The 26748-nt window shown below is 39.6% G+C and overlaps 1 protein-coding gene across 2 annotated transcripts in view; it reads right to left on the bottom strand.

Moving 5' to 3' along the window:
- Positions 1 to 647: 647 nt before the first annotated feature.
- AP3D1 (adaptor related protein complex 3 subunit delta 1) overlaps positions 648 to 26748 on the bottom strand; it is a 62687-nt gene continuing 36586 nt past the window's right edge. Inside the window, exons 13-33 of one of the 2 annotated variants that reach the window (XM_063455875.1) lie at positions 24423 to 24571; positions 23991 to 24221; positions 23568 to 23799; positions 21379 to 21524; positions 20860 to 21001; positions 19711 to 19782; positions 16608 to 16683; positions 16323 to 16522; positions 13829 to 13902; positions 13144 to 13309; positions 12051 to 12182; positions 11733 to 11780; positions 10539 to 10622; positions 9189 to 9359; positions 8126 to 8173; positions 7641 to 7830; positions 6445 to 6533; positions 5284 to 5369; positions 4467 to 4588; positions 4284 to 4363; positions 648 to 2908 (exon numbers count right to left, since the gene is read on the bottom strand). In XM_063455875.1, coding sequence (XP_063311945.1) covers positions 2813 to 2908; positions 4284 to 4363; positions 4467 to 4588; positions 5284 to 5369; positions 6445 to 6533; positions 7641 to 7830; positions 8126 to 8173; positions 9189 to 9359; positions 10539 to 10622; positions 11733 to 11780; positions 12051 to 12182; positions 13144 to 13309; positions 13829 to 13902; positions 16323 to 16522; positions 16608 to 16683; positions 19711 to 19782; positions 20860 to 21001; positions 21379 to 21524; positions 23568 to 23799; positions 23991 to 24221; positions 24423 to 24571 — 2634 coding nt within the window. In that variant the 3' untranslated portion in view covers positions 648 to 2812. The remainder of the gene's footprint in view (positions 2909 to 4283; positions 4364 to 4466; positions 4589 to 5283; positions 5370 to 6444; positions 6534 to 7640; positions 7831 to 8125; positions 8174 to 9188; positions 9360 to 10538; positions 10623 to 11732; positions 11781 to 12050; positions 12183 to 13143; positions 13310 to 13828; positions 13903 to 16322; positions 16523 to 16607; positions 16684 to 19710; positions 19783 to 20859; positions 21002 to 21378; positions 21525 to 23567; positions 23800 to 23990; positions 24222 to 24422; positions 24572 to 26748) is intronic. The other variant, XM_063455876.1, reaches the window with a different exon arrangement.

Here is a 26748-nt window from a genome sequence, read left to right as displayed (position 1 = left end):
AGAAAAAAAAAATCTATTAAAATCAGCAAGCAATTACTAAAATGAGCCAACATTAATTTTAAAATGGACACCGAGCACCATAACCACCTTCTACTCATTATATTTAACTTAATTTGTAATGTTTACAATGCATTAGACACGGGGTAGTGGTTTAATCAGTGTTTTATAAAGATCCAGTCATTAAAGGGACCCTTGTAGGCACTGTGTTTGCTTCATTTCATTAATCTGGTTTTAGTGTCTGGAGTCCCCTGGGACCGTCATTCCATGTAACAATAAACAGTTTTTAATGTTTTTATTCCTAAATGAGCATCCCAGGCAGTCCTCCCCTGTGTCAGCTGACTGCGTTTAGCCAATCAGAGCTCCTACAGACAGTACGACAACAAGGAAGTGTGTAATCTCTCCCTTAGCCACACCTCCAGAAGGGGCCGGATTGTGGGTGGCCAGGGACCCTTATATAGGTGTTAAACTACTTTAAAATGGTTTAACACTGAATGCAGGAACAGTGCCAGGGGACTCCAGACACTATAACTAATTTAAAGAGATGAAATTATTATAGTGACTACAGTGTCCCTTTAATCTTCATGCTAGTACACACAAATTCATTTTCAAATATTTAAAGATAAAATATTGACAATAACGCAAATAAATCTTGACCATTTTGATACTTTATTGTGGATCATCTTGACACAAATACAGCAGCTTCTGTGGTACCATTTTCTGTCCTTCAAGGGAATGTCGATAGCGAATTTATAACACATACAGACTGGAAACTTCTATATTCACCACACAGGGTTTTGGGAAAGAAGATATTATACATGCGAATGTAACCAAGGCAGAGTCAGGACAAAAAAAACAAAACAAAACATAAATATAGACACAGACTTTGTGATCAAGTTTGAGTCAACGAGAAAACAGGATGGGCAAAATCTGAAGTTAAAACAATTGTTTACTGCCCCCCCTAAATGCAAAGTGTAATGTGACTGAGTGACTGACCCAGGCATTGGAAAGGTAACAGTGTTTGTACACACTGTGTGATGTACAATATGTGAAGACCACTACAAGAATATTTACAGCAGAGCTCTACGTACTGCCTATGTCGTTTTCAGATGTGTATAGTTTTCTGCATGTGAGCTTTAGTAGTGTAAATCCCTGAAGACTAATACTTTTTAATAGATCTGAAAAACATCATTAAGCACTTTGCCTTCGCAAAGACAGTGGGGGGTTATCAAGCTGACATCACATCTAATATGCAGTGGCACTTGTTGATTTGGACTGCAGTCAGTCTCTTCTATTATCTTTGGGATAGTGTGTCACTTTAGTGTTTCTAACACAGTATTCCGTGAACAACCTGCCGTCCATGTCTTCACTCCCTGTAACTATTTTTTTATAACGTGTATAAAAATGAAGTGAATTAAAAGTATCCAAGATTGACAACATACTTCAAGATTTCTGCTTTATAAGGTAAGAGAAACAGCCGTAAGAGTCTCTTGTTGCATTTAACAGGTTGGGTATTAAGAGGCATTAAATGACAATAATGCATGGAAAAATGATCTCAATATCGAAATGGGAGCCCATTGTCTTCACCGAGATATCAGTCCCTTTTTGCATTTTCAGACACCCGGCCCATATAATAATTCCTGAATAAAATATTTAATAAAGGTTAAACATCATTGTAGTGCGATTAAGCCCACTTGAAAACATGATTGGGAATTACAGTAAGGCACCACACACCAGTTATGATTTCCCAGTAGCCGTATGATTTGTAAATCTTGAAATCTTTTGCAATTTAAAAAAAAAAAAGGCCTAAAACAAACCTAGGAATACAATGCTTGAATACCTCTATAACTGCAAAAGTGGGTAAACGTTTCATTTAATGGTACCCAGACTGTACAGCACAAACTAGAATATTTTATATGTAAATAAGTGGACTCTGGTTCAGAAGTACAGTGGGAGCAACACACAAAACAGGGCAACAAAAAAACACACAAAGACACGCAGAAAGTAATTGAGATTTCCAGTTTCTGGTGGTAAAAGTTACTTTGCAAGGAATGTCTTCAGACCTGCTTACTTTTTGGAGGAAGCCATCAGAGGCACATGGCATCAGCCTACCCAAAGGATGCAAAGTTAGGGTACGGAGCAAAACAAGGGGATAGGAAATAATAAAGAAAACGAAATTCTGTAAGGTCATATCCTACAAGCAGTTCATGCACAACATGGTAAACTGTAGGTATGAGGGCGTTACAGGCTCACCATAGCGATCATGATCTGGATTAACTATACACTGCCCCTTCCTAGATAGAGGTCTGTTTTGTAAGGTCTGCGTCTCCGGTACAACTCAAACACGGGCAGTTTAAATTATTATCACACACAGCTTCTCTAACAGATTTTCTGTAGGTCATTAATCTGTATTGCAGGAAAGCCAAGTATGCTCGGCAGCTAGTGTAAACGGCATGGATCTCGACAAAGCGCAAAATTAACAATTTTACTGTCTGAGGGCAGAACCACTGGCAGCAAAATGGTTAAATGAACAACGCTGCCATTAAGAAAGCTCCTCTTGGTCACTGAAGGGTCTAAAAATGACAAAACAAAATAAAAAGGATGGGAGGTGTGGATGGGGAGATTAATCCGCGCTTAGGGAACAGTAAAATTGAAGTCTCCTGCATCAGAAAAAAAGGCAGAGCTAGAACATGCGTGTTTGGATCAGAACAATTGCTGAGTAATTCTGGATCTTTTCACTTTGTGTTCTGTTTGAGTGCTTCTTGCAGGAGGTGCAGAATAGAGAGAGGATAAAAGGAGAGAGAGATCCTAATGTTCAAGATTCCGTCAGCGTTTCTTTGATCTCGCCGAGAACGTTGCCGAGTAGAGATGCTTCACTGCACTTCCCATCAATAGATATTGACTTGTCCCCCTATAAGAAACGAGGGAAAACGATAAAAGTCAAACAGATTATAGAACGCTCTGGACTTTTTTTTTTTAGAAATCTAGAACGGTCATTATTCCAGTTGTGCCAGAAGCCTCGAAGGAACATTAGCAGATTAACTACAACTCAATGCTGAAAAATGATTTAATGATCTAGTTTTTTTTATCAAACTAGCCAACAATGGAGTCACAGAGAATTACAGGACAATATCATAAAGGAACATGCTAGGAACACCTAATTCCACTGAATGTGCTAAAGCACGAACATAAGAGGGAATGGAAGCTGCTTAACATTATAGTGCATACATTTTCATTCATTCACATTAAACCAGATGGGAGAAGTGCTAAACACACGTCAAACATTAAATTACAGCCTTGAATGAATGGTAGCCACTCATGTTTTGTAAATTAGCAATGAAATTCGCTTTGTTTCAGTGGGATACCAGGAATCAGCTGAAATATCTAATCCACTTCTAGCTTGATCCCAAAAAGAGTCCCATTTAGCCGTCTAGATTGTTTTCCTAATTCAGAGACACTGCTGAACATTTCAATCGTAAAATTCTGTGCAGACTGTGCCGAAATATACAAATTGAATATAAACGATAAAGTGTAAATGAGCTACAAATGACAAAGTGATTGCCAAATAAAGCCACAGTACTACAACAGCAACTGAAAAGGACAGGAGACTTTGGAAAATGTCCAACAAAGTACTCTCAAATCTGAGCATTTGCTCACATCTCTCCTGCAACCTACAGGCAGGATGCTCTGACATTTTAAAAGTCTGGAAAAATAGAATGTGTTGACCAACAGGTCTGCTGCAACCAGCTTTGTGTGTTCATTTTCTTCCTGTGGGCAACTTAAAAAGATACCCCGCCTTATGTTCTTTTTAAAGAACATAAAATGCTGTCTACACATTGCTAGCAAGTGTGTCTTTTGGAAGAAAAACCTATTTAAAAATCTTGCCAAAATTATGGATGACAAGGGACAGCAGAAGTGACCTCCCAGAGGCAGTCCGTCTGCTCTCCACACATAGCATGTGCTGTGGTTGCTATGGTAACCCCCTAGCCGACGCTGCTAATGTTGGCTAAGGAGTACAGAAACAAACTGGTGTCAGCCTGCGGGGGAATAAAGCCAGAATGTCGACATCGCGGAGGAGACGTGTCCCCAAGCAGGGCAAGTCACAGAAGTCAGTAAGTGGAGCACTGGTGGAAGAGTAACACTAACGAAGCTATGGTGGGTAAATTAAAATATTTTACAATGAAGACATTGTGTATTTCTATGATATATAAGCTATTCAATGTGTTGGGGGAGTCCGACTGATTAATAGCTAGAATTTACATAACAGGTTCATTTTAAGTACTTACCTTTTTCACCAGTAAGCACACATGGTGACCCTGAATAGATCGACTGTACACAGACGCACACGAGTCAACTCGCTCAACCACTAAAAAAAAACAACAACAAAAACAGCCACGTGTTAAATTTTTTTCAGAAGTATAATATAATTGTGATAAGATAATTTTTTTTTTCCATAGAGAACACTATACCAGTGAAGTGGTGGTAGAAGCATATCTTCGCTAATAGATGGTGGAAGGATAGTGTGGTGGTATCAACTATGAGTGAACTCATTTTCAGGTCTCCTGATTCCAGCAGCTTGGCATACGCATCACTGAAGGAGTGAGATGAAACCATCGAAAAGTCAGTAAAGCTCGACTAAGAATAGGAACAACAACAAAGTATTTTTTTTTTTTACTAGGAAAGGTACATTCAGATTACTCTGGTTTCCAAATAGTGTTACTTTTGCCCAGTTTAATGGTGCTCATTTTACATATTGAAGAAAAAACAAACAAAAAACAAACAAACAGGAAAACATCAGTGGGAATGTAAAACAAGCCTCATGTAAATGCTCAGAATTCAGACTTGAGCCCGAATCACTGTGTGTGCACTTGCAGATTAAAAGGATTCTAGAATGTTAGGAATACAAAGCTGTATTCCTATTATCCTTCTCCTAATTCCTGCAATCAAGATTATTTAAATACTCTTACAACATAGTAGAACTGATGGACCCATCACAAGATTACTATGTTGATGTGCTAGGCAAGAACTGTCAAAGGGACACACTAAGCACCAAAAACATGTCAACCTTAATGAGGTGATTTTGATGTTTTATAGAACAGTAAACAGTGATGTTTATATTTGGAAAAGAATCTTGTGGACGTCTGGCATCAGCACAACAAAGTATGAAGATGCTGGACAGGAAACGGTGTATGTAAACTGCTTCTCTACACAAGCATTGGATTGGACAATACACACACACACACACACGTCATTATTCCACAGACACATATGACTGTTCAAAAATACCTGTAGCAAGGGGTCATAATTAAATAGGAAGAGCAGCTAAAGTGCAGTTTGAAGTCTAATTTTTCATGGGATGAACCCTCATCGTCCTAAAAAAAAAAAAAAGAGAGAATTCAAAACGAAATAGAGAAATTTTGTATGCATTTATGCTTCAATAGTACAGTAAGTTTACGTAAAATAAAAGTTAAAGAAAATGATAATCATGCATGAAAACAGAAAATGTGTCCACAAGAGAAAGGTTGTGGCTTGTGTAGAACCTGTCTGACAGCACTATTTGACAGCTGTGATTAACAATACAAAGTATTTCTATGTTGAAATTATTTGGAAGCAGTCCTGACTAGCTGTTCTGCAGCGACACGTGGTGCAAGTTCCAAGACCTAGTGGTGAGATTTCATATAACAGCCAGTTGTCACTTAATGCCTAATGATGCTACTAAAAAAATAAATTAAAAAAAATCTAAATCAAACCTTACAAAAGGCAAATATAGTAGGTGCAGTATTAATGGAACAGTAAATATAAAAAAATGTTTTATATAACATAATGACATGGAAGTCTAACAAAAGTAATACATTTGACATTTGTAATTCCCCTTAATCATTTTTCTACAATAAAAAGGTATTTCAAAATGGCTACAGCAATCTTCATCACTCTCTGGACTGGTAATGTAATACTAACAGTAAAATGGTAGAGGCCATTCACTCCTCTCCTCCATGACTGTAGGAATAATATTTACCATTGAAACTTCCTTTACTGTTTGGAAGCAGTGGGTGAGCCGACATTTAACACACTTGAAGGTATCTAATCATTGACCAGTGGCTTAAGGCAGATGAATTTGTTCCTATACAAGTAATCTTTCCTATAGTACAGTGGTTCCCAAGCCAGTCCTCAAGTATCCCTAAATCCTGGACTAGGAGGGGGTACTTGAGGACTGGGTTGGGAACCACTGCTATAGTAGAAAGATTTCAATCTTCATGAAAAAAAAATAAAAAAAAGTTTATTCTTTTCCGGGCGTGAAGCGGTTAAGAAGAAAAATAATCGTCCCCCCCCCCAATATTTATGTAATGTCACATTTCTGATAATCTGTATTGGCAACACGGCACCTTTAGTTTTTGAAAGAGGTAGAAAGTACCTTTACTTAAATAAAAAGAAGAAAAACCAACTCACCTTTGCTATGAAAGACAATGTTCCTTTAAGCTTCTGGGGCATAACAATACTCTTGACAGTGAACACAAATTTAGCTTCATTAGAAACACCTGTCAGAATAAATCACAACGGGAATAACCACTTTAAAACAGAGCTTACAGGTGACCGGAATTTACAATGCTGATAGATTTAACTAGGCCAGCAGGTGTTGTAGAACTACAACTACCATGATGCTTCATGGGTTTTGTAGTTCTCCAACAATTGGGAACTAGCGTTTGGCCACTCTAGCACAAGATCATTAAATCATTAAACGAAACCAGTGCTCATCTGCCAAGCTATAAAACATCAATAATACACAGGCACCACATGAGAGCCAAAAAAATATACAGATTATGCATTATTTAAGGTCTGTGTTTGAATAAATTATTCAGTTGGCATAAGCCTTAATCATGCCAAATGTTCTTTTCTAGTTAAAGTGTCAAAACCGAACATTAGAATTACCTTAGATCAGTGTATAATGAAGGCCGTCGTCTATATTTAAAACTCTATAACACTAGAATTTGTGCAACTATGCAAACTACTAGAATTCAGTTGTATATCGTAACTTTTAACCAGTTTGATAAGCATCTATGCACATCTTGGAGGCTGATGGTGTGTCTTTAATGTGAGTTGTACCAGAGCAAAGGCTTTAGTTAAATATTTATCTGCAAATGAATAACAAGTCTTGGCTGGCCGTAGGTCATGCCAAGCCAATATCCAGCAAGGAAGCTCTACATAATCCTGCCCATTTAGGAAGTGTTAAGGGCCAGATCCTCATAGTAGGTAGATTATTTTAGGACACAAGATATTTCAATAGGGGATTATTTATGTATTACTGGCATTTATAATGGAAGACACCATTTTACGGCAGGGTGCTATATTTTTGACATTACAATATTTTTAGTAATGATTTGCACATCACCTTTAGTTTTTCGATTTATAACGATTGATTAAATAATCCAGAAAGCACAGCATATTTTATTATGAGCTATCACTTCTATCTTGATGTAAAACATTTCGGGAATGCACCGGTGCAAATCTACTGCAGCATTTGTCATATAACCCAATGCGGACAGCCAAGGAGTAAAATATTACTTTTCTAAAATGTTATTACCATATAAATTGCACCACACCTTCATACAAACAGAGATTTAAGGAACTGCAGGATCCACACTCACCTGGTGGCAATTGAAAAGGTACAGGAATACCATCATGGACAGTTGATCCCTCCGGCCTCATCATTTTAGTATTGAGGGAGTCCAAAACGTTAATCTCCATGTTCTTCAGGAAGCTCTGACTCAGATTCTCAAGGATGACAGAAACAGTGACCTGGCTCTCTTTCTGCAGATCCCCTTGAATGTCATACATCTGCCAGGCAGGAGAATAGAGAACACTGATGCATGCAGGTAATATTTGGTTGGCATAGAGCAGCTAATGCCACTAAAGTACAGTGGGCTTAAACCAAGCAGTAGTATAGTTTGATGTGCACGGAGAGACAGATACGTACAAAGGTTATTAAAACACAGACGGTTAACTCAGGAAAAAAAGGTCAGAAAAGTGAAAGATAAAACCTTGTGCAGTGCAGGTTGATACGAATGCCAATTGGCTGCGAAATACAAATCATCACACACAGATTAACATGCCTAAATGACACATGACTCACCATCTTGATGTATGTATTCTCTGCTAGAGTGCTGTAACTGGACATTGGCTGCAAAACAAGAGGAGAAGTGGAACATGAACATACGAGATTAGAAACAAATACAAGACATGATTAATTGAAGAATACGTATCGAGCCACAGTAAATTGATTAAATCTTTACTGTGTCAGGAATTCCAAAATAGTGAATTCTCTTTAATCAAATGAGCAAATTAGTCACGATCACAAAAACACTTAAAGTACCCAAATACAAAATAAATAAAAATCACTGTTTAGTACAAATACCCCAAATGAAACCAGGCATTGCATTTAATCATGCATTTGTTTATAGGGGATATATCTAACAGTTTGCAAAACCTGCAGTTCTCTTGTCTGCTGCCTTTGCAAGCCCTGCCCTTCGAAGTCGCTCTGATTTTTTTGTGGCAGTCCAATCACAGATTTCCCAATGCAGCTCAATGAGAAATCTTTGCAAGGCACGTGCTCTGGGCAATTGCGGCCTCTTAAGTTTAGCTTCACTGAGCTAAGCAAACCAGGAAGTAACAGGACCGGTTGTCTGCTTGAAAGCCAAGTGGGTGTAACCAGGTTGATTTAGAAAAGTGTATTGAAATTTGCACTTTTTGCAAAATGAAAAAAAGAAATAGGACACACTTTACACACAAAAAGCTTTTCAGCAAGCTAAAGTTGCTTAGGGGTCATGAATGTCTCTTTAAATGTGAGTCATTTTGGCCCCATGCGATGTGACAACCACAATGAATGCAAGTGGCTATGCAGACATTAGCACAAAAGTATTATTTTAAGGATTGTACAACAACGCATGGGTCACTTCTAAGACCATTTCTCTCATCGGTGATGAAGGTTAATAATCAGGAATACATTTTGAACAACAATGTCATTAGAGGACATAATGACATCTCTAGTGAGTATGTGGCATTAACTTTGAATAACAATTTTAATATTCGAGTTGTTACAGAAGAATCCACCCCTCCTTTTTAAAATTGCAAAGCGACTTCTAACTCTGAAATAGTAGGTCTCTTTTTAATCTGCCCCCACCCTCTCCTCCTCTAACCGGCAGAGTCTCTTCTTCATCCAGTGTTCCATTTTGCACAGATTCGGTCTGCTCTTCCTCGTGTGAGTGGTGACGATGGTGGTGGTGATGGTGTTTCTTCTTGCGAGATTTCTTGTCTTCCTTCACTTCATCTTTCTCCTTCTTATGCTTCTTCTTGTGTCGGTGGGATTTCTGAAACATGCACAGAATATAACTAAAAGGACAAACAGTCAACATATCTGTGACAATATGTGAGAGCCAATGTATGATTATTAGTGGAAATGTAAAGTAAATTCTAAAACATGATCGGTACAAGTGAATCAGCTCTGTTTTAATGAAAAGACAAATACAGGACCATAATCTAGGTGAGTACAGTAACTGAAAAATTGTGTACATAATTAGCACTATGCAATGTGTTCTTGTTACAAAAATTATGTAGTGCGTAAGGATCAGAGCAAAGCAAAATTAATACTTCAGCATTATCAAAGCGTCAAGAGGTCAACTCCTGGGAAACAGGACGAGCCCCAGTTACTATAAAATTTTTCCCTGAATGGCTTTACAATAAAGGGACACTACAGACCACCTCATTCTATTCATCTCTGGGTGCAGTGCCTTTGTCTCCTTAACCCATTAATTGTAATTATAACCTACCAGACAACCATAAGAGGTACTTCACCTGCATGAGCGTCAGCTAAAACCCCAATGGGGAAGTCCTAATGCGATCAGCGTGCATTAGGTACTCCCCCACGCCCTCTGATATCGGCGGAACCTTACCCAGCACTGAGGGACATTGGCGCTGGAATTAGGTAAGTGACAAAAGGGTTTTATCCCTTTCGGCAGGGAGGTGGTGGCCACGAGGGTGCAGAGGATACTATAGTGCTAGGAATATTTTGTTATTATTTATAAGGCGTCAATAAATTACGCAGAGCTGTACAATGGGTTGGCTAACAGACACACAACCAGATGAATTGGACAGAAAGGAACAGAGGGGGGATTAAGGGCCCTGCTCAATGAGCTTACATACTAGAGGGTGTGGGGTATAGTGACACAAAATGTAACAATAGGGTAGAAAAGTAGGTTGCCAGAATAGTTTCCACTTAGGGCTTAGTGGGTTTAGAGTTTCCATTTAAAACTTGGAATGGAATCAGCTAACCACTACAGACACTTGGTTTGAGTGCCTCTTTACCACTGCAAAGCTAACAGTTCATCCTGTTGATGTGTTGCCAAGACACAAAGACAGGTTCATGTGATCGATTGGCAGACTATACAGTGCTGAATTGTGGAATAATGCACAGTAACAGCCAAGCAATATGCCATGTGTGTTTATAAAGAAAAGATCAGTGCAGACTTGCTGACAAACTTAATGCTTACCTTTTCATTCTCTTCTTCATTTGTTTCTAGTATGAGCTCTTCTTTTTTAGGTTCTTCTATATTGGTAGTGGCTTCAGGTACGCTCTGTGGGGTTAAAAAGAACAAATGGATACCAGTGAAGGCATATTGAATTCTGGATTCACCAGACTGTCCCAGGAGATCTGCACATGACAGAGGCAGGCCTGTGCATCAAGTAGCGTTTTAGAATTGCTGCTGAACTAGCTAACCATAACAAGCTTTCTAACCAGGTGAAATCTGAACCCAAAAATGATAAATGATATATGTGAGTGTGTTCGTGTGAATGTATGCCCATTTCCTTAACAAAACAAACAAGAGGTAGGAACCGCGCAAAACAATGAAAAAAAATAGCAAATGGGAGATAGGGGGTTCCCTCTAACCATAAAGGAGAACTAGACAAGTAGACAAAAAGAACAGGTAGTGGCAAAAATAAGCAATAAATATATAAAACAAGATATGGAGTCCAAAAATGATCTGTAGATACAATAACAAAGAATCTAAAAATATATATATATATTTTTTTTTTTTACTGGCATCTTACTTCTCTGAACCATACAAATAATCCTTGGTGGGGATAATACCATCCACGCCTAACTCAAAGAGCGGGTTAGTCTGCTCCACCAAGAGTAAGTACACTTCAATTTTACTGTGTGTATACATACCTCAATTGTGTGCACTGTTGGCCTTTCTTTTTTATATTCCACCATATCGTCTTCCTGGTACAAACTACTACTTGAAAATATCCGGCAAGTGCTGGTTAAAGCTCTATCAAACGTGAGTTGGCATTTTTTTATAGTTTTTAGAAGCACTCACTTTCTTTTATCAACATTACACCATTGGTCTCTCTGTTTTATGTTTTCTCATATGCTGCCATGGAGAGGAATTGTCCCCCAAGCATTTTAAGAATATTTGAAGACGGATTACCTTCCATCCAAAGACTGTATTTTATCTACTGGTATTTTTTTGGACTTTTTCATAGATTCTTTGTTATTGTATCTACAGATGATTTTTGGACTCCATATCTTGTTTTATATATTTATTGCCTATTTTTTGGCGCTACTTGGCAATCATTGGCAGTCTCGCTAGTTTCTATATATGCCTTGAAGTATATATCGTGTTCGATTACAAACAAAAAGAAATCCACTATTGTGGCTCCTTCCTCTCCAAACTACTAACCTGAGACTGCGCTGGTGCCTCAGAGTTATTGAGCCAGAAATCCATGTCCTGAAAACCAAAGACAGATCCGGTGATTGAAACAAATAGGTGTATATACAAAAGAAAAAGAACCAAGAAACCATTGTGACTCATGAAGTCTCAGCATGTGCAATACAACACACAAAAATCACATAGCAATACTATCTATCACTCAGTCTCAGGTCGTATACAACAGTGTGAAACAGACTGTGCACAGCAGTAATGACTGGTGTCACAATCTTTTCTCACTATCTTACACAAATGTGCTGACGAAATACACAATATGCTCATCTTGCTCACATCGGACGTAGCTTCGGTGGCTTTCTCGTCCTCCTTGACTTCCTCTTCCTTCACAGGAACCTCGCCCTCCTTGGTTGTGCTTGCTGTAGATTTCTTGCGTTTGGTTTTCTCCTCTTTTGATTTGCTTTTCTGCTTTAAAATACAAATGGGAAAAGGGTGAAAAGGGTGAGATTTTGGACCTACTTGTAGATCTGTAACGAGGTCTAGTTGTTCGCCTTCGTTCAACATTTTCACAATATCACACCTTGCAACAGTACCGGGTTAGGTAGGGTACCTCCAGTATCTAACCGCTGTCCCACCACTCCATGTTTGATACTAGGTGTCTCACTTATGAGTATACCAGATAAATAGCCCTAGAAAGTGCTGTGTGAGCATATCATTAGACGTACATGTCCGAGTGGGGCTGGCCAGAGAGGTCGTCGATGAATCTGTTGGGCATTCACACCATGTGGAATGAGTCAGAGTCTTTTCAGGGTCTACCCAACCAATTGCGCCCACTTCTTTTTCATGTTTTGGTCTGTCCACCCACTTGAGCCAGCTTATCCACCTCAAGCTCCAACCTCCCATTTTTGAGTGGCAAACAATTATCAGGAGAGATTACGTGTTTGTGTTTTCTTTTTCCTGACCATTCACTGTTGGCCATAGATACATCAGATAATTCTATTTTAATATTACCACTTTAAACATATGCCAGGTTTCCAATCATATAAATATGAACAATGTTCCTATTGTTCTTAATTTGTTCACGTGAATAGGTGCCTAGGCACAAGAGGAGTTAAGTTACATATTTAGATGATGTTTTCGGGCTTTGCGTGTCTATATTTTTAGGAGCAATGTCACGTTTCTTTCCTTAAAATACGGTGTTGTAGAAATCATGAATGTGAGAAACAAATATGGGATGAAGTAAAATGTAAAGCATTAGCATTAAGGAATAATTACTCCTGCTTTTCAGAGTGAATAGAACAAACGCATCCTCACAACCAAGAACAGACTTTCCAAAAAGTGCAGGTTGGCATTTCACTAGCAACAACTGCAGCCATGTTCACACAGTATAAGTCTGTGCATGGATGTCATTTAACATGCACACACGTACCTTTTTCTCTTTTTTCTTTACTTTCTCTGTTTCCTGTTGCCTATGCTCCTTCTTGCTGGATTTCTTGATCTTTTGGTCTAACGTACTGGCTTCATTTTCGGGGGACTTTAGGCCGTCTGTATTTCTGTGCCTTTGCACTGGCAGTCTCTCTGTGTCTGCTAGGGGTCTGAGGAAAAAAAAAACACACAGGGGGATCAGCACATTAAGAAACAGAATACTAACAAAACAAGTTATGTGGCTGGAGGTGGTCATTTTAAATAGCCTCCATGCAGAAGTTTCTCATCAGTAGCGATGAACCCTTTACTGTGCCTCTGGCCGCTCATGCGGAGCTGACCTCGGCGGGGGAGGAGAGGTCACCAGTGCCGAGGGAGCCCGGTGCTGGGTTAAGGTAAGTGGCTGAAGGGGTTTTAACTCCTTCAGCACCGAGGGGGGCACTCCAAGAGAAGTTTCTCATCAGTAGCGATGATCCCTTTACTGTCCATCTGGCCTATTGCAGTCAAAGGGGAAGATAACTCAAACAATACATTTTATCTCCTCTTTAAAGATGGGTCTGAAACAGACTGGGTTAAACAGTGCACCGTATACATAGTTCTTTGCATTGTGGGGATATTATCATGCTTACGTTTGCTGCCCCTGAGCTGAGCATCATAAAATACAGTAGACATCACTGCTCTGTGTTACTTACTTATCCAAATCTATATCCAGGGCTCTGTAAGGGTCATTAGGGTCCTTATCATCATCATCACTGGGCAGGGCATTCTGAAAAAGATAAACAAGTAAAAAATGTTATCTTAAGGAAATGTTTTAACCCCTTAAGGACACATGACATGTGTGACATGTCATGATTCCCTTTTATTCAAGAAGTTTGGTCCTTAAGGGGTTAAAGAAATAACGGTAAGCAATGCAACACACTAGAAATAACTGAAACCAAGAATATGGTGACAAGGTCTGGAAGCTATATAAAACAAAAAAACACTCAATAAGAAAGAATGTCAACATGTCTGTGAGAATGGGTCCCTCTTTACTCCTTGAATCTAATTTACATTTATACATTTCTTGATTTAGTAAGTTATGGGTAAAAATTATTTTCAGAATTTAGTTGACAGACATTAATGAATCAAAAAACAAAAAACAAGTCCTAACATTTAGGTCACCTGCTTTCTCAGAACGTCCTCGGATTTTCACTTGTTTTGTAAAGATTTGTGAATATATTTCTTTTTTGAACGGACAATGATCAATTAAAGGGAAACTCCAGTGCCAGGAAAACAATCCGTTTTCCTGGCACTGCAGGTCCCCTCTCCCTCCCACCCCCCAATCCCCGGTTGCTAAAGGGGTGAAAACTCCTTCAGTTACTTACCAAAGGCAGGGGCGATGTCCCACGTCGCTGCTTCTTCCTCCGCCGCTCCTCCCTGTGATTGCGTTGGCCGAGACTGATCCCGCCCACCGGCCGGGGAGACCTAATGCGCATGCACGACAATGCCGCGCATGCGCATTAGCGCTCCCCATAGAAAAAGCATTGAAAATGCTTTTCAATGCTTTCCTACGGGGAAATGAGCGTAGCTGGAGGTCCTCACACAGCGTGAGGACGTCCAGCAACGCTCTAGAACTCTGTGCTGTGGACAAGGAAGTGCCCTCTAGTGGCTGTCTACTTTATAAAAAAACTGCAATAATTACAGTTGCAGGGTTAAGAGTAGTGGGAGTTGGCACCCAGACCACTCCAATGGGCAGAAGTGGTCTGGGTGCCTGGAGTGTCCCTTTAACAATAATCTATAATCATTATTGAAAATTAAGGAATTTGATGCAGGTCACCATTATACTAATATGCTAAATGTCATAAAATAAGTTTAAAATGCCTAAAACAACCTAAGAACTACCACAGTTAACATGGATACTAAATATACAACAACAATTACAATTATTTAAATGAGGCAAAAATGTGATACTTTGTTAAACTAATTTGCATAAGCCCACCCAGAATCCTTTGTGGTTGTAACATCACTGCAGATCTGGGATTTCTGTGGGAAAAGCAAGTCTTATGGCTTGACTGGTGAGCAGATTGTTGTTTAACATTGTAATATATATATATATATATATATATATATATATATATATATATATATAGTATATAGGGAGGCTGTGAGGTGTGGCTAGGGCAGCATGAACAAAGGGATTTAACTCCTTAAAGTGAACCTGTCATGACATATATGTTTGCAGTTTTTTCACTTAAAACTATTAAGAGTTCACATTTTAATTTATTTCCATTACCTGCCTAAAGCTGAGAGCATTAATTCTATTTTCAGTGGGTACATTTGCTTTAAGACACACCTGTTCTGTATACCCCTTGGGGACTTGCTTTCCATAACTGGTTGAAAGTCCCCAACTCTTTCTATTGGCTATATGGTCTGTAAATATTATTTTCTCTTTCACTCAGGTTGCCTGTCCAAAGCTGCTGCAATAAAATCATTCTCAGTGTTTCTCTCTCTGCAGGTGCTGCTCTCACACAGATCCTGTCCCTCTTCTCCTTGCTGGCATTGCTTTCCCTTAGGCTGAAGTCAAGCAGGAGAGACACTCAGAGGAGGATTTTCTTAATAATAGACACGCAGATCACAGTCTTATCTCTGTGCTGAATGGCACAGACTTAATACCATGGATAGGCAACCTTCGGCACTTCAGATGTCTACATCCCCAACAATGCTCTTACAGCCTTAGTGCTGGCAAAGCTTCATGGAAGGTGTAGTCCAAAACATCTGGAGGGGTGATGATTGCCTACCCCTGTAATAGACTATCAATCAGGGGGAAAAGGATATTTCATAATCTCTGATTTTACAGCGCTGCGGAATCTGTTGGCGCTATATAAATTGGAATTAATAATGATGCAGAAATCTAAACAGTTGCTAGCAATTCGACTAGAACAATATACAGATAACACTTTACTAACATTTAAGATTAAGTTGTTTTTGACAGCTACCTTTTAATGGCAGCAATTTGAGCAGTGAGACTGCACAAGCATGATCTATACACCAAAAGCACTTCATAAGCTAATATTTTGGTGCTTAGAGTGTCCTTTTAAGCGGATGGTTTGCATACAGTTAAACTACTTGCTACTATGATTTATGATGCAAAGTTTGCCCTTCTATTCAAGATGTCCCCACAATGTAGACAAGCAGATAATACCGAACCTCTGGCATCTCCTCGGTCATGATATCAACATGCTGGGCTGGAGTGATGTCTTCATCACTCTCTGTGTGAAACGAGCGATGGCGCCTCGTTTTTCCACCTTTCTTATCTTTTTCTTTCTTGCGCTTCTTGTCCTTCTCCTGACGTTGCTTTGACCTTCGTTCTTCTTCAAGCTTTACATACTGGTCCGACATGGGCAGCCCTTGAGATAGAGAGGAAGATTTATGAAATACAGTATGAGGAGTCATAGGATTGGGAAGAAAAAAAAAATAATAACGAGAGCATACCTGGGACTTTAAGGGGCACAGAGAGATCTATCTGCACAACAGGGATATGATCAACACCAGGGGATTCTTGATAAAGCTGAGTAATGAAAAGAAATCCATTTAAATACATGCATACAACAAAGGGTATACACCAAGACAAACGTGGAAGAGTACACCCAGCACCAAGCAGGTATCTTCAGATATCCGTTACAAAAGAACATGTTAAAAACAACATGCATTAGAACTAGGGAATGCAACCTTTGGCACATTCCAGATGTTGTGGACTACATATCTCATAATGCTCTTATAGCCATAATGGTGGCAAAGCATCATGGGAGATTAAGTCCATAATATCCGGAGTGCCAAATGTTGCCTATCCCGGCACTAAAAGACTGTCCTTAGTGTGAGTGGCAATTTAAATCTCTAAACGAAACAATCCATGTATCATGACCACAGTGGCACAAAAATAGCTCTGGCCTGACCAATGAGAGCTACACAAACTTCAAATCAATGACTTATAGAAGTGCCAGTCTCAAGCACTTCTAGTCAACAGTGTTCTGTACATCCAACACTAGATGCACACCGGATACAATGACTTACATTACTTGCGACTAATTATTCACTACTTTATAAACTGATGCGTTTAAAATAATTGGTCTCGGGAGGGGGGGGGGCAGGGCCTGACAGCCAAGATGGCCGGTCGTGCTCTTTGAGAGCTCCTGCACCAGCGGGCACAAAAATGCTAACCCTGAACGAAATATTAATGCCAGCGGCACAAGGTGCCCGGAGAGCGACACAGGATCACACAGGGAACATAATGACATCTGTCCCACACCGAAACTCTGTGAAACTACCTGAACCGGCCATGCGGCCTAATCCAGAGCGGAGCCTGAAGCCTGGGGGAGGCGGCCGATCTCCCGGCACGGGACCCGCTCACAAGCGAGCAACCAACACGGCCCAGCTACCCCTCTGGACCGGCGGGGGATATCCCGGTCCTCGCTGGGGACGATTACCCCCACAACACAGCCTGCAACCCAACGGTTCTGGGGTGCCCCTGAGACTGCTGCTATAATAGCACTCAAGCGACCCGGGGAGAGCACAGAGAAACCAAATACAAGCCTTATCGACCAAGCTGACTACGCAGCACGGCTGGACGAAATTTTCACAGCATTCTGGCGCAAACTAGAACGACGCCTGCAAACACATGCCAAAATCAAACATGGAACCCACTCATTACCGCAGCCACGAGGAGGGCACAAAATGGCCGCTGCGAAACAATCACAGAGTACACAGGGCAAACGATACAGCCCACCCCAGCATACCTGACAGCGATCCCACTTAACCGCTCGGAGCACCAAATCTCCTTCTGGGCAGGGAAACATACCGGAACAGAATCCGACCCACCGTCCACACACCCAAAGGGGCCTCGGGAGAGCGAGGCTCCGGAGGGCACACGGTCCCCCACCACGTATGGCATAGGGACCCGAGGACTTAGGGGAGTGCTTCCCGCAACAACCCGGGCTGGAGGATCTGAGCGGGAGCAGCCCCACCCCAACAGCCGGTCTGGATGCAGCCAACCAAAGAGCCCTGCAAGGGACGGCGGATGCCAAACGGAGATACCACCAGCATGGCCTGCAAGTGGGGTCGGTTGACCGATGGGGAGATCAACAGCACGCTACACGAAGGGGGTACAGAGTCATACCGTGTAACGCCAAATAAAGCTGCCCGACAACACACAACAAGATGGGTCCCTGTAATTTACTCATCAACAAGTGACTATAATAAATATGTGCCTGTGGTTTTTGGACCAACTCGTCATGCAGCATATGAGACTTTCTGCGTAGCTAGCTAGTCTACCTTAGTCAGCGTAGCCTTCCCTCATTGGGGTTACATGCCTAAATGGCTTAGACTCATAGCTGTTACTGTTGTCCAGGGCATAGTATGTTGAGTTGTAATAAATGCTTAGACTAGCCGGCTCAGTAAGGGCAATATCTTAGAGCTATAAAAAGCACAAGCATTGAATTTAGCGTGTTATGCAAGGCCTTAACCGAGCTTAACATAACCTGGAATGACAGCAAGCAGCTAGATATAATGAGAATATCACATGAGTCCTAATTCATATATGTTCAACCTGTTATCAGTTTACTTAGTTTAATTTTGCTACTATCTAGAGTCGGCAGAAACTGTTCGTGTATGACTGCTGGATCAGGCTAACTACAACTGTACATTTTGCATATTATGACCCACACGCGTCGGACTTATCTTGTTTACTTAAAAAATGCACATATATGCAATTGTGAGAACATACCCACATCATTCCAAGCCTATCTGTATAAATGCTAGGAAATTAGGCAGTTCATTATTGTAAAGCGATTTCAGGCTAACATAACCAAGCTGCATGTTAATACCTGCCTTAAAAGTGCCACTCTTGATCACTTAGCAAAAATGTGTGCAAATATGCTAATGTGTCTAATGTGTAAACCTTAACTAGTCAGGCAATGTTTACTTGAAAGAAGAAAGGACCACAGGCACTCCAAATTGAAACCGTATGCAGATTTATTAGGGGAAAAAAGCATTTTTTCCTAATAAATCTGCATACGGTTTCAATTTGGAGTGCCTGTGGTCCTTTCTTCTTTAGTGTATAATTCTGGGATTGCTGGTCCTGATCCAGAGCACCCTTGGCCGCTGGGTTTGAGTGCGGTTCCCACCATCTACTTTAGGCAATGTTTACTTGTCCCTAATCACCACTGAGCACAGTGAAATCATAGTAATTTTAATATTTAACCCCTTAAGGACACATGACGTGTGTGACATGTCATGATTCCCTTTTATTCCAGAAGTTTGGTCCTTAAGGGGTTAAGCTTGACGACCCACTCGTGACCCAACACAATAGACGTGCAAAGCAAGCATGTATTTAGTATGTTTATAAGCTTAACACTGTTCCTAGCGTGTTTTATTTATCTACAAAGAAAACAAAAGTGCAGTTTATCTTTGCCGTGACAATCTATGCCGTTGAAATGCCTGTAACCGCTGTCGTGGCACTACAGACTACTCTGTTCTGTAATCTAATGCACAAGAAAAAAATAATAAAAAAAAAATAAAAATACAAATTGGTCTCTATTACCTTCTGTGGGGACGGAGAACTTTTAATATAAAATGGGTTATTTGCTTGTTCTTCCTTCCGTACTGCTCGCCTCTAGAAGAGAGAATTAAAAGGTAAGACATTAAGATTATTGAATTGAGTGGAATCCAGGAGATGAAAAGGGTTATTCACTAAAGTGAGAATTCAAAGTGAATTTCATATCTATAATTATTAGTCTAACTGCAAAAAATAAATAAAAAAAATTCAGCTATGCTTCCAGTTCGGCTACTTGGACCTTAAAAGGAACACTATAGGGTCAGGAACACAAACATATATTCCTGACTCTATAGTGTTAAAACCATCATTTAGGTGGCTTCACCTCCTTAGAAGGGGTTAAAACTTCCCTTATTTCCAGCGGCGCACTGGCACCGACCCCAATCTGCCTCCTTAGTGACATCAAAATTTTTAATTTTTAGACAATCCAATGATTTCCCATTGGGAAAGCATTGAATTGGCTGAAATCAGCCAGGAGGCGGGGACAAACGCTGGCTTGGCCAACCAGCACCTCCTCAAAGACATGCATTGTATCAAAGCATCTCTATGAGGAAAATTCAGCTTCTCCATGCAGAGGTTGGAGTCACAGGAAGCACCTCCAGTGGCCATCTGAGGAGTGGCCACTGGAGGGCAATGTAAACACTGCGTTTTCTATGAAAAGACCGTGTTAACAGCAAAAGGCCTGCAGGCAATTATTATATTCACCAGAACAACTACATTAATCTGTTTCTGGTTACTATAGTGTCCCTGTATGAATATCTAAACTGCAAATATTCCAAAGGGAAGCAACTTCCTAAAGTTACAAGGCTAGGCTTGTTTGTTATGTAGTACCACTTTACTTCAATAAAGTTCACATCGTCATAAGACTTCAATGCAACAACATGCAAGGCATATCTCACATCTGAAAATACACAGTGTAAACTCTCAAAGGCCGAATCCCCAGTTTTATCAGTTTTATATTCCATAGGCTTCTAGTGGTCACTATGCCAAACGTAACAGTGCTAAGGAATATGTTATTTTATAAATGAGCAACTGTACAGATCCGGTCCTTTATAACCCAATTCAGACAAGTTTGAAGAAGCAGAATTTAAATATAAAAATAAAGGTTTCCAAATTAAAATTATATTTAATACACACCCTGGCCAACTCGTCCTCATCAACCTCCGGCCGAGATGACTTTGTGTGAGTCGTCTTCTCTTCGTGGAAAATGGCTTTGGGTTTTTCATCTTCAGATTCGCTATCTGACGGGGGCTCGTTTATCCATGTATCCAAATCCAAACTGCAGAAGAAAAGGGCCCAAAATAAACTTTATGTAATAGGCAGTAATGGGATTTTCAATATCTTTAGGAATGTAGAAAACATGTTAGATTAACAGCGTGTGTATGTATATATACATACACATACATTTTTTTTTAGGCCATCAAATAAAGGATTTTGTTTCAAAGTGTTTGCCGTTTATAACCAACTTCACACAATTCATAACCCTACTCAAGCCTGACCAGGGTACAATTTTAAGTGTAATATATTATCTAGTTTCTTGAGCTCATATCACTATGTGTTGGAACAAATTGAAAAACTATTTCCTGATGTGCAAATTTTACAAAAAAAAAATAAATAAAATAAAAAAAAAATCTTTAAAAAGTCACAATTGCATACCCTTCTGGAACAGGAACTTTCTTCTGGGCCTTGGGAGCCACAGGGTTTAATTCTCCTGCAAACAAAGCCATCACCTCCTCCGCCACGGGGACATCTTTAGCCTGCAGCTTCTGAATGTATTTGATGAGTTGCAATATGCAGGAAGCCTGCAGAGGGGAAAAACAGATCACAGCAGTCTAAAAGCCGTTGCAAAAGCGAGCAAAAAACAAAATGAATGAAAGAAGCAATGTTTTAGTTTGGTTTCACTGTAGATAACTAGCCAGGCTTTGTTAATGGAATACATGAAAATCAGGCATATTAGCAGGTTATTAGCTTAAGTGTTGTGATTGTCAGGAATTTAATCTAGCCGTAGGTACCGGTGAGATGATAAGGGAGAATGTCCCTTTTGAATTTGAATAGAGTTACTAGATAAATACAGATATTTAAGGGAATGTGTGTGTAAGCGCTATTAAAAGCAACATTCTAGTAACCAGAACCACTGCACAGCTTAATGCAGTGGTTTCGGGGCAGAGTCTATACGTCCAGGCTTAGCAACGCAAACACTGTCCTTTATGAGAAAGGGTAATGTTTACACTATTGTCTATTTCCACCACTAATGGCAGTCACTCAGACAGCCACTAAAAGCACTTCCTGGTTGTGGTCCTGCAAAAGATGCCATACACTCCTCACAGGGATGCATTGAATCAATGTATCTTAATGAGAGATGCGAACTGGTGCAGCGCACTAGACTCACCGTGCTTCCCATTGAGAAACATTGGATTGGCTGAAATTATTAGCAATGATAATGTCAGCCAGCTGAGGCAGGATGACCATGACATGTGCGCTTTGGGCAAATAATCTAATCATTTAGTATGACAAAGCATGGAAACTGTAGTTTCAGGCACCTTTTGGGCACCCCTGAGCTAGGAAAGATTCTAAATACTTATAAGAACACTCTAGCATTATGAAAGCAGGATTGTATAGCTAAAGTTAGAGTGTTCCTTTAAAAGATGTCCTTTATTTTGTGCAGATATTTCACTTTTATGAAAAGTGTTAAATAAATAGAATGACTTTAGTTAATATACTTGTGCACTATTCCAAATCCCTTACGAACATTTAAATATCTGGAGGTTTTTGGTATTATCTGGTATATTTTAAGTGTGTCCTACACTAACAACTTGCCTTGCTTGTTTCAGCTTAAATGTAAAATCTCTAGAGGGGGGTATTTATTTGTGTGTGTACATCTGAGGTCCCATTGACTCCAGTGGGAATATATATATATATATACACACACACACACACACACCCACCCACTGGAGTCAATGGGACCTCAGCTGTATGAGTGGAAATGTATAGTAGCACTAACGTTTTAAATTGAATAATGGCAGCACTAATTACTTTGCTCAGTTAGCAGAAAAACAGATTTTCTATTCAAGTTTTCCTGTTATCAGAAAGCACCATAATAACATTTACTGTAATAAAGGTGTTGTAAAACATAAAATCTAAATTATTATTACAGGCTGGGCTAAAAATCAGAATAGGCTTTGAGGAGTCAATAACTTTTTTTTATTTTTTATTAATGAACAACTTTTTATGATATTACATACAATGAATGCTTAACGTATGGAGATTTCTTTGACTAGGTACGGAAGATGACATCATCAGGAGCCTAAAGGTTGGGCAAACGTGGCGGCCAATTAATCTGGGAATGTCTCAAAATTTTCCGCTAGCTCAACAGTTGTCTTACGAGTTCCCTTGTTGCCCTAGCTGTATGGGCAGTAGCCCCTTACTATTGAAACCACATTTCAGGATCATTCTCCACTACAGTACGTAACCAATTTTCAATCATATACCTGCCATTTTGAAAATTTAATGCCAATAATTTTAATTGTTATTATACATTACAAATCTCGCAAGACTAAAAAAAAAATGAACCTCTGACAAGTTATTTACCGGCCAAATCCCACTCTGAATTTCAGCCCACCCAGTATCACTGCTCCCCTTTAAAATTCAGATTGATATGGTGATGGGTATCCAATAATTTGCTTCAATGAGCCTCAATTTTAATGCTTTTGGATAAGCTTTCCAAATGATCACAATGTGTTAAAAAATCTTTTTTTGTAGATAAATCATTTGAAAGTTTATCTAACCGATTGTGAACATTTCTGAAGTTTATTTAAAAGAATGAAATCAAGGCCTTAGTGACTTACCCTCTCCTGAACTTCCAGATCAGCGCTCTGAACAAACTGAGGAAGCCGATCGATCATAAGTTGTGTGATCTGCTGCGCTGCCTCCTGATCTCCGTCCTGCTCCTTACGCTGTAGTATGCAGGAATACAGTTTAACTACATTCTGCACATACACCGCTTGGATGTGCCCCGGCAGAGTAGTAACTTTCGGCCTCAGCATTGCCTCCAGTGTCTGGTGTGGCTCTGGCAGTTCCCTAAAGGTTTCGACAGGTAGGGCAATGCTTAGAACCTCAAATCATAACTTCACTTTTACATTTATGACAGATAACATAGTAATCCAGCATTAAGACCGTAAATGGGAAGAACACATGGTGTGCAAAAATGAAGGTAGACTTTATCAACATTATTCTTTATATAGAGTCTAAAAAAAGTACTCAGTACTTACTCTGCAAACTCTCCACAGATCCATGCAGCCGCATACAGAACCTCACAGATCCCATTGCGCTGTGTATTGCTGGCGAGTAGATGTGCGTTGTCCAGCAGTGTGGCCATCTGAGACACCGCAAACATGCGGATGGCTTTCACTCGGATAGCCACATCCAGCATCTGAGCCGCAATTAAATGGCCGTGGCGAGTCCCTTCCAGACGCGTCAGCTCCACAAGAATGCTTATGTACCTAAAATATCATCAACGTATCAACATTTGTTGCAAATTTCTATTTTTGTTTACCCTACTTTCTAATAAGCTTAAAAGAAACTGAATTTGTGCAGGAATACAACCAAATGCAACATGGTAGAGATTTTTTTAAAGTTTTTAAATTAAAGTTACGTGCAGTGTTCATGCTTTACAGACTAGTAGGAAAGGACTCGGCACTGACCATTCAAAGTTAGTGATGTACTGGTAGTTAGACTGACTGCAGATGTCAATGATCTTGGTGAGTAACTCGTCCCTGTAGGCAGTGCCTTCTGCTTTGTCAACGTGGATCATCAACTTTTTAACAATTTCCATCAGGTTCTTCTTGGACACCTTCATGAATCGACAAGATCAATAGCACCAAGTGAAAATTTAGTAATAATATTAGACCATACTCAAAAAGTAAAAAAAAAAAAATTGTGAATTTTTATTAATTATAGGTGGAAGACAATATAAAATCAGTATATATGCACTTCATGTCAAATTTCTTTTTCCCTTTTTTATCACAAACTCCACTGATTTGGGGGTGGTGTTCTATTGTGGAACCGATCAATTGATATGACTATGAACTCACTATGTCAATTAGATATACAAAGGATGTGAAACTCGTATCACCTGACACCCAGGGACACGTAGTTCCGAGTGCCAGGAAGGCAGATTTTTGTGGGGCTTTTTTAGGTTAGGAGAGCCTACACTGGGGAGGACAGGAAAGAGCTCTAAAGAAAAGAGTTACTTATGCACTATCCCAAATCCCTACGAACATTTAAATAACTGGAGGTTTTTTGGTATTACTCTAATGACCATTTCAGTGTAAGCTCACCTACCACATCAAGGCAAAACATCTTAAGTGAGTCCTACGCTAACAACTCACCTTGCTTCTTTCAGCTTAAAGGTAAAATCTCTAGAGTGGGGTATTTTTCTAAACCCCTGCACACTTATTAACCCTTAATAGGGAACACATAGGGTGGGCGGCAGCATTGTAACATGGCTGTTTAATACAAAAAGCAAACATACAAAATTAGCCCTGCACTCAAACTTCCACTAAAGTTGGGCAGCAGCAATGACGATCAGTCCCAATACATAAAATACTTGCAATCCCCTCCCCCCTCCCCCCCCCAAAAAAAACCTTTCTATCTAAGAGATTTTACCTTTAAACTGAAAGAAGAAAGGTGAATTGTTTGTGTAGAACTCATCGAAGAGGTTTTCCTATGACGTGGCAGGTGAGCGTACACTTAAATGGCCATTGGAGTAATACTAAAATAAACCTCCAGTTATTTAAAAATACATAGGGATATGGAATAGTGCGCAAGTAACTCTTTTCTTCGGTTTTTATTGTATGTGTTAGGGCTAATGTGTACAATAGGCATTGCTGCCGCCGTGGAGTAGTGGGAGTTTGAGTGCAGGTGCTTAATTTTGTATAGAATGACCTCTGCTACACAATCTGACAAATGCAGTGATCTTTCAGTATTGGTGGCTGCTTGAGGAGTGTGGATGCTGTGGTTTTAAAACAGTTCAGTCAATAGTGGAAGCTGTGGATTTGGATCTGTGCTTACTGCTTGTGAGGACATTTGCAGTTCATCACCCGGGGCCAGAAGGAGCTTGTTTAGCGCTGTGTATATTAAGCGTTTATATGTTTCTAAGTGTATGGATTTCTTTGCACTTTAACATATTTTATCACTTTGTAGTTTGTTTTTTTTAAGCATTGGAGAATGTCTATCACATGAATATTTATATCAGTATATTTTTCCATTACTTTTCCCTTGCGTGATATTTAAAGTGACATACACATACATTTTAATTTCTATTTCATTGTATAAAGGTTTGTGAATTTTACCTTAGGAGATGGTGGATATTGCACATGTATGTATCTGTAGGAGAGCTAATAACTTACATAATAGTGTTTCATCAGAAAGCATGTATTGGAAAGCATATTCCCGAGCTTTACTAGCTGTTAATGCACAGTAAGGAAGGGTATTCCAATCATCTGACAAGCAGTGTCTATTGCTTTTATTTTTCATTGGCAAAAAAAAATAATAATTTGATAAATCCCTACAGATTGATTTGAACAATATGAAAGACTTCGGAATTACTTGACCAACTAGGTTAACATGGGAGAACAGACTTTAGCAGCTGAAAAAAATCACTAACATGATATTGTTCTTGTTTATACAATAAAATTAAAATACATTATGGGAACGGATTTTAAGGTACTTGCTAAAAAATAAACGGATATTACGGTGTCATATTCAGAAAAGGAAAAATAAAAAAGATCAAAATATTCCTGCGGCAATTATTGTACACTACTTAATACAAAGACAAAAAAAAAAAATCTACAACTACTGCACAATGTGAGATACACCCACATAAAAATGAATACGTATTCCGAATATATGTGTCTGTTTCACGTTGCATGATTTAACAGCAAGACCTATTTGGGCATAGCTCTCTCTATTACACTAGCTATCACAATTACATTGCATTCAAAGTGCAGCTCTGTCAGAAGGACTGTT

This window comes from Pelobates fuscus, chromosome 5 (genome assembly GCF_036172605.1).
Source record: "Pelobates fuscus isolate aPelFus1 chromosome 5, aPelFus1.pri, whole genome shotgun sequence".
NCBI classification, from domain to species: Eukaryota; Metazoa; Chordata; class Amphibia; order Anura; family Pelobatidae; genus Pelobates; species Pelobates fuscus.
This window is presented reverse-complemented; position numbering and strand designations above follow the sequence as displayed.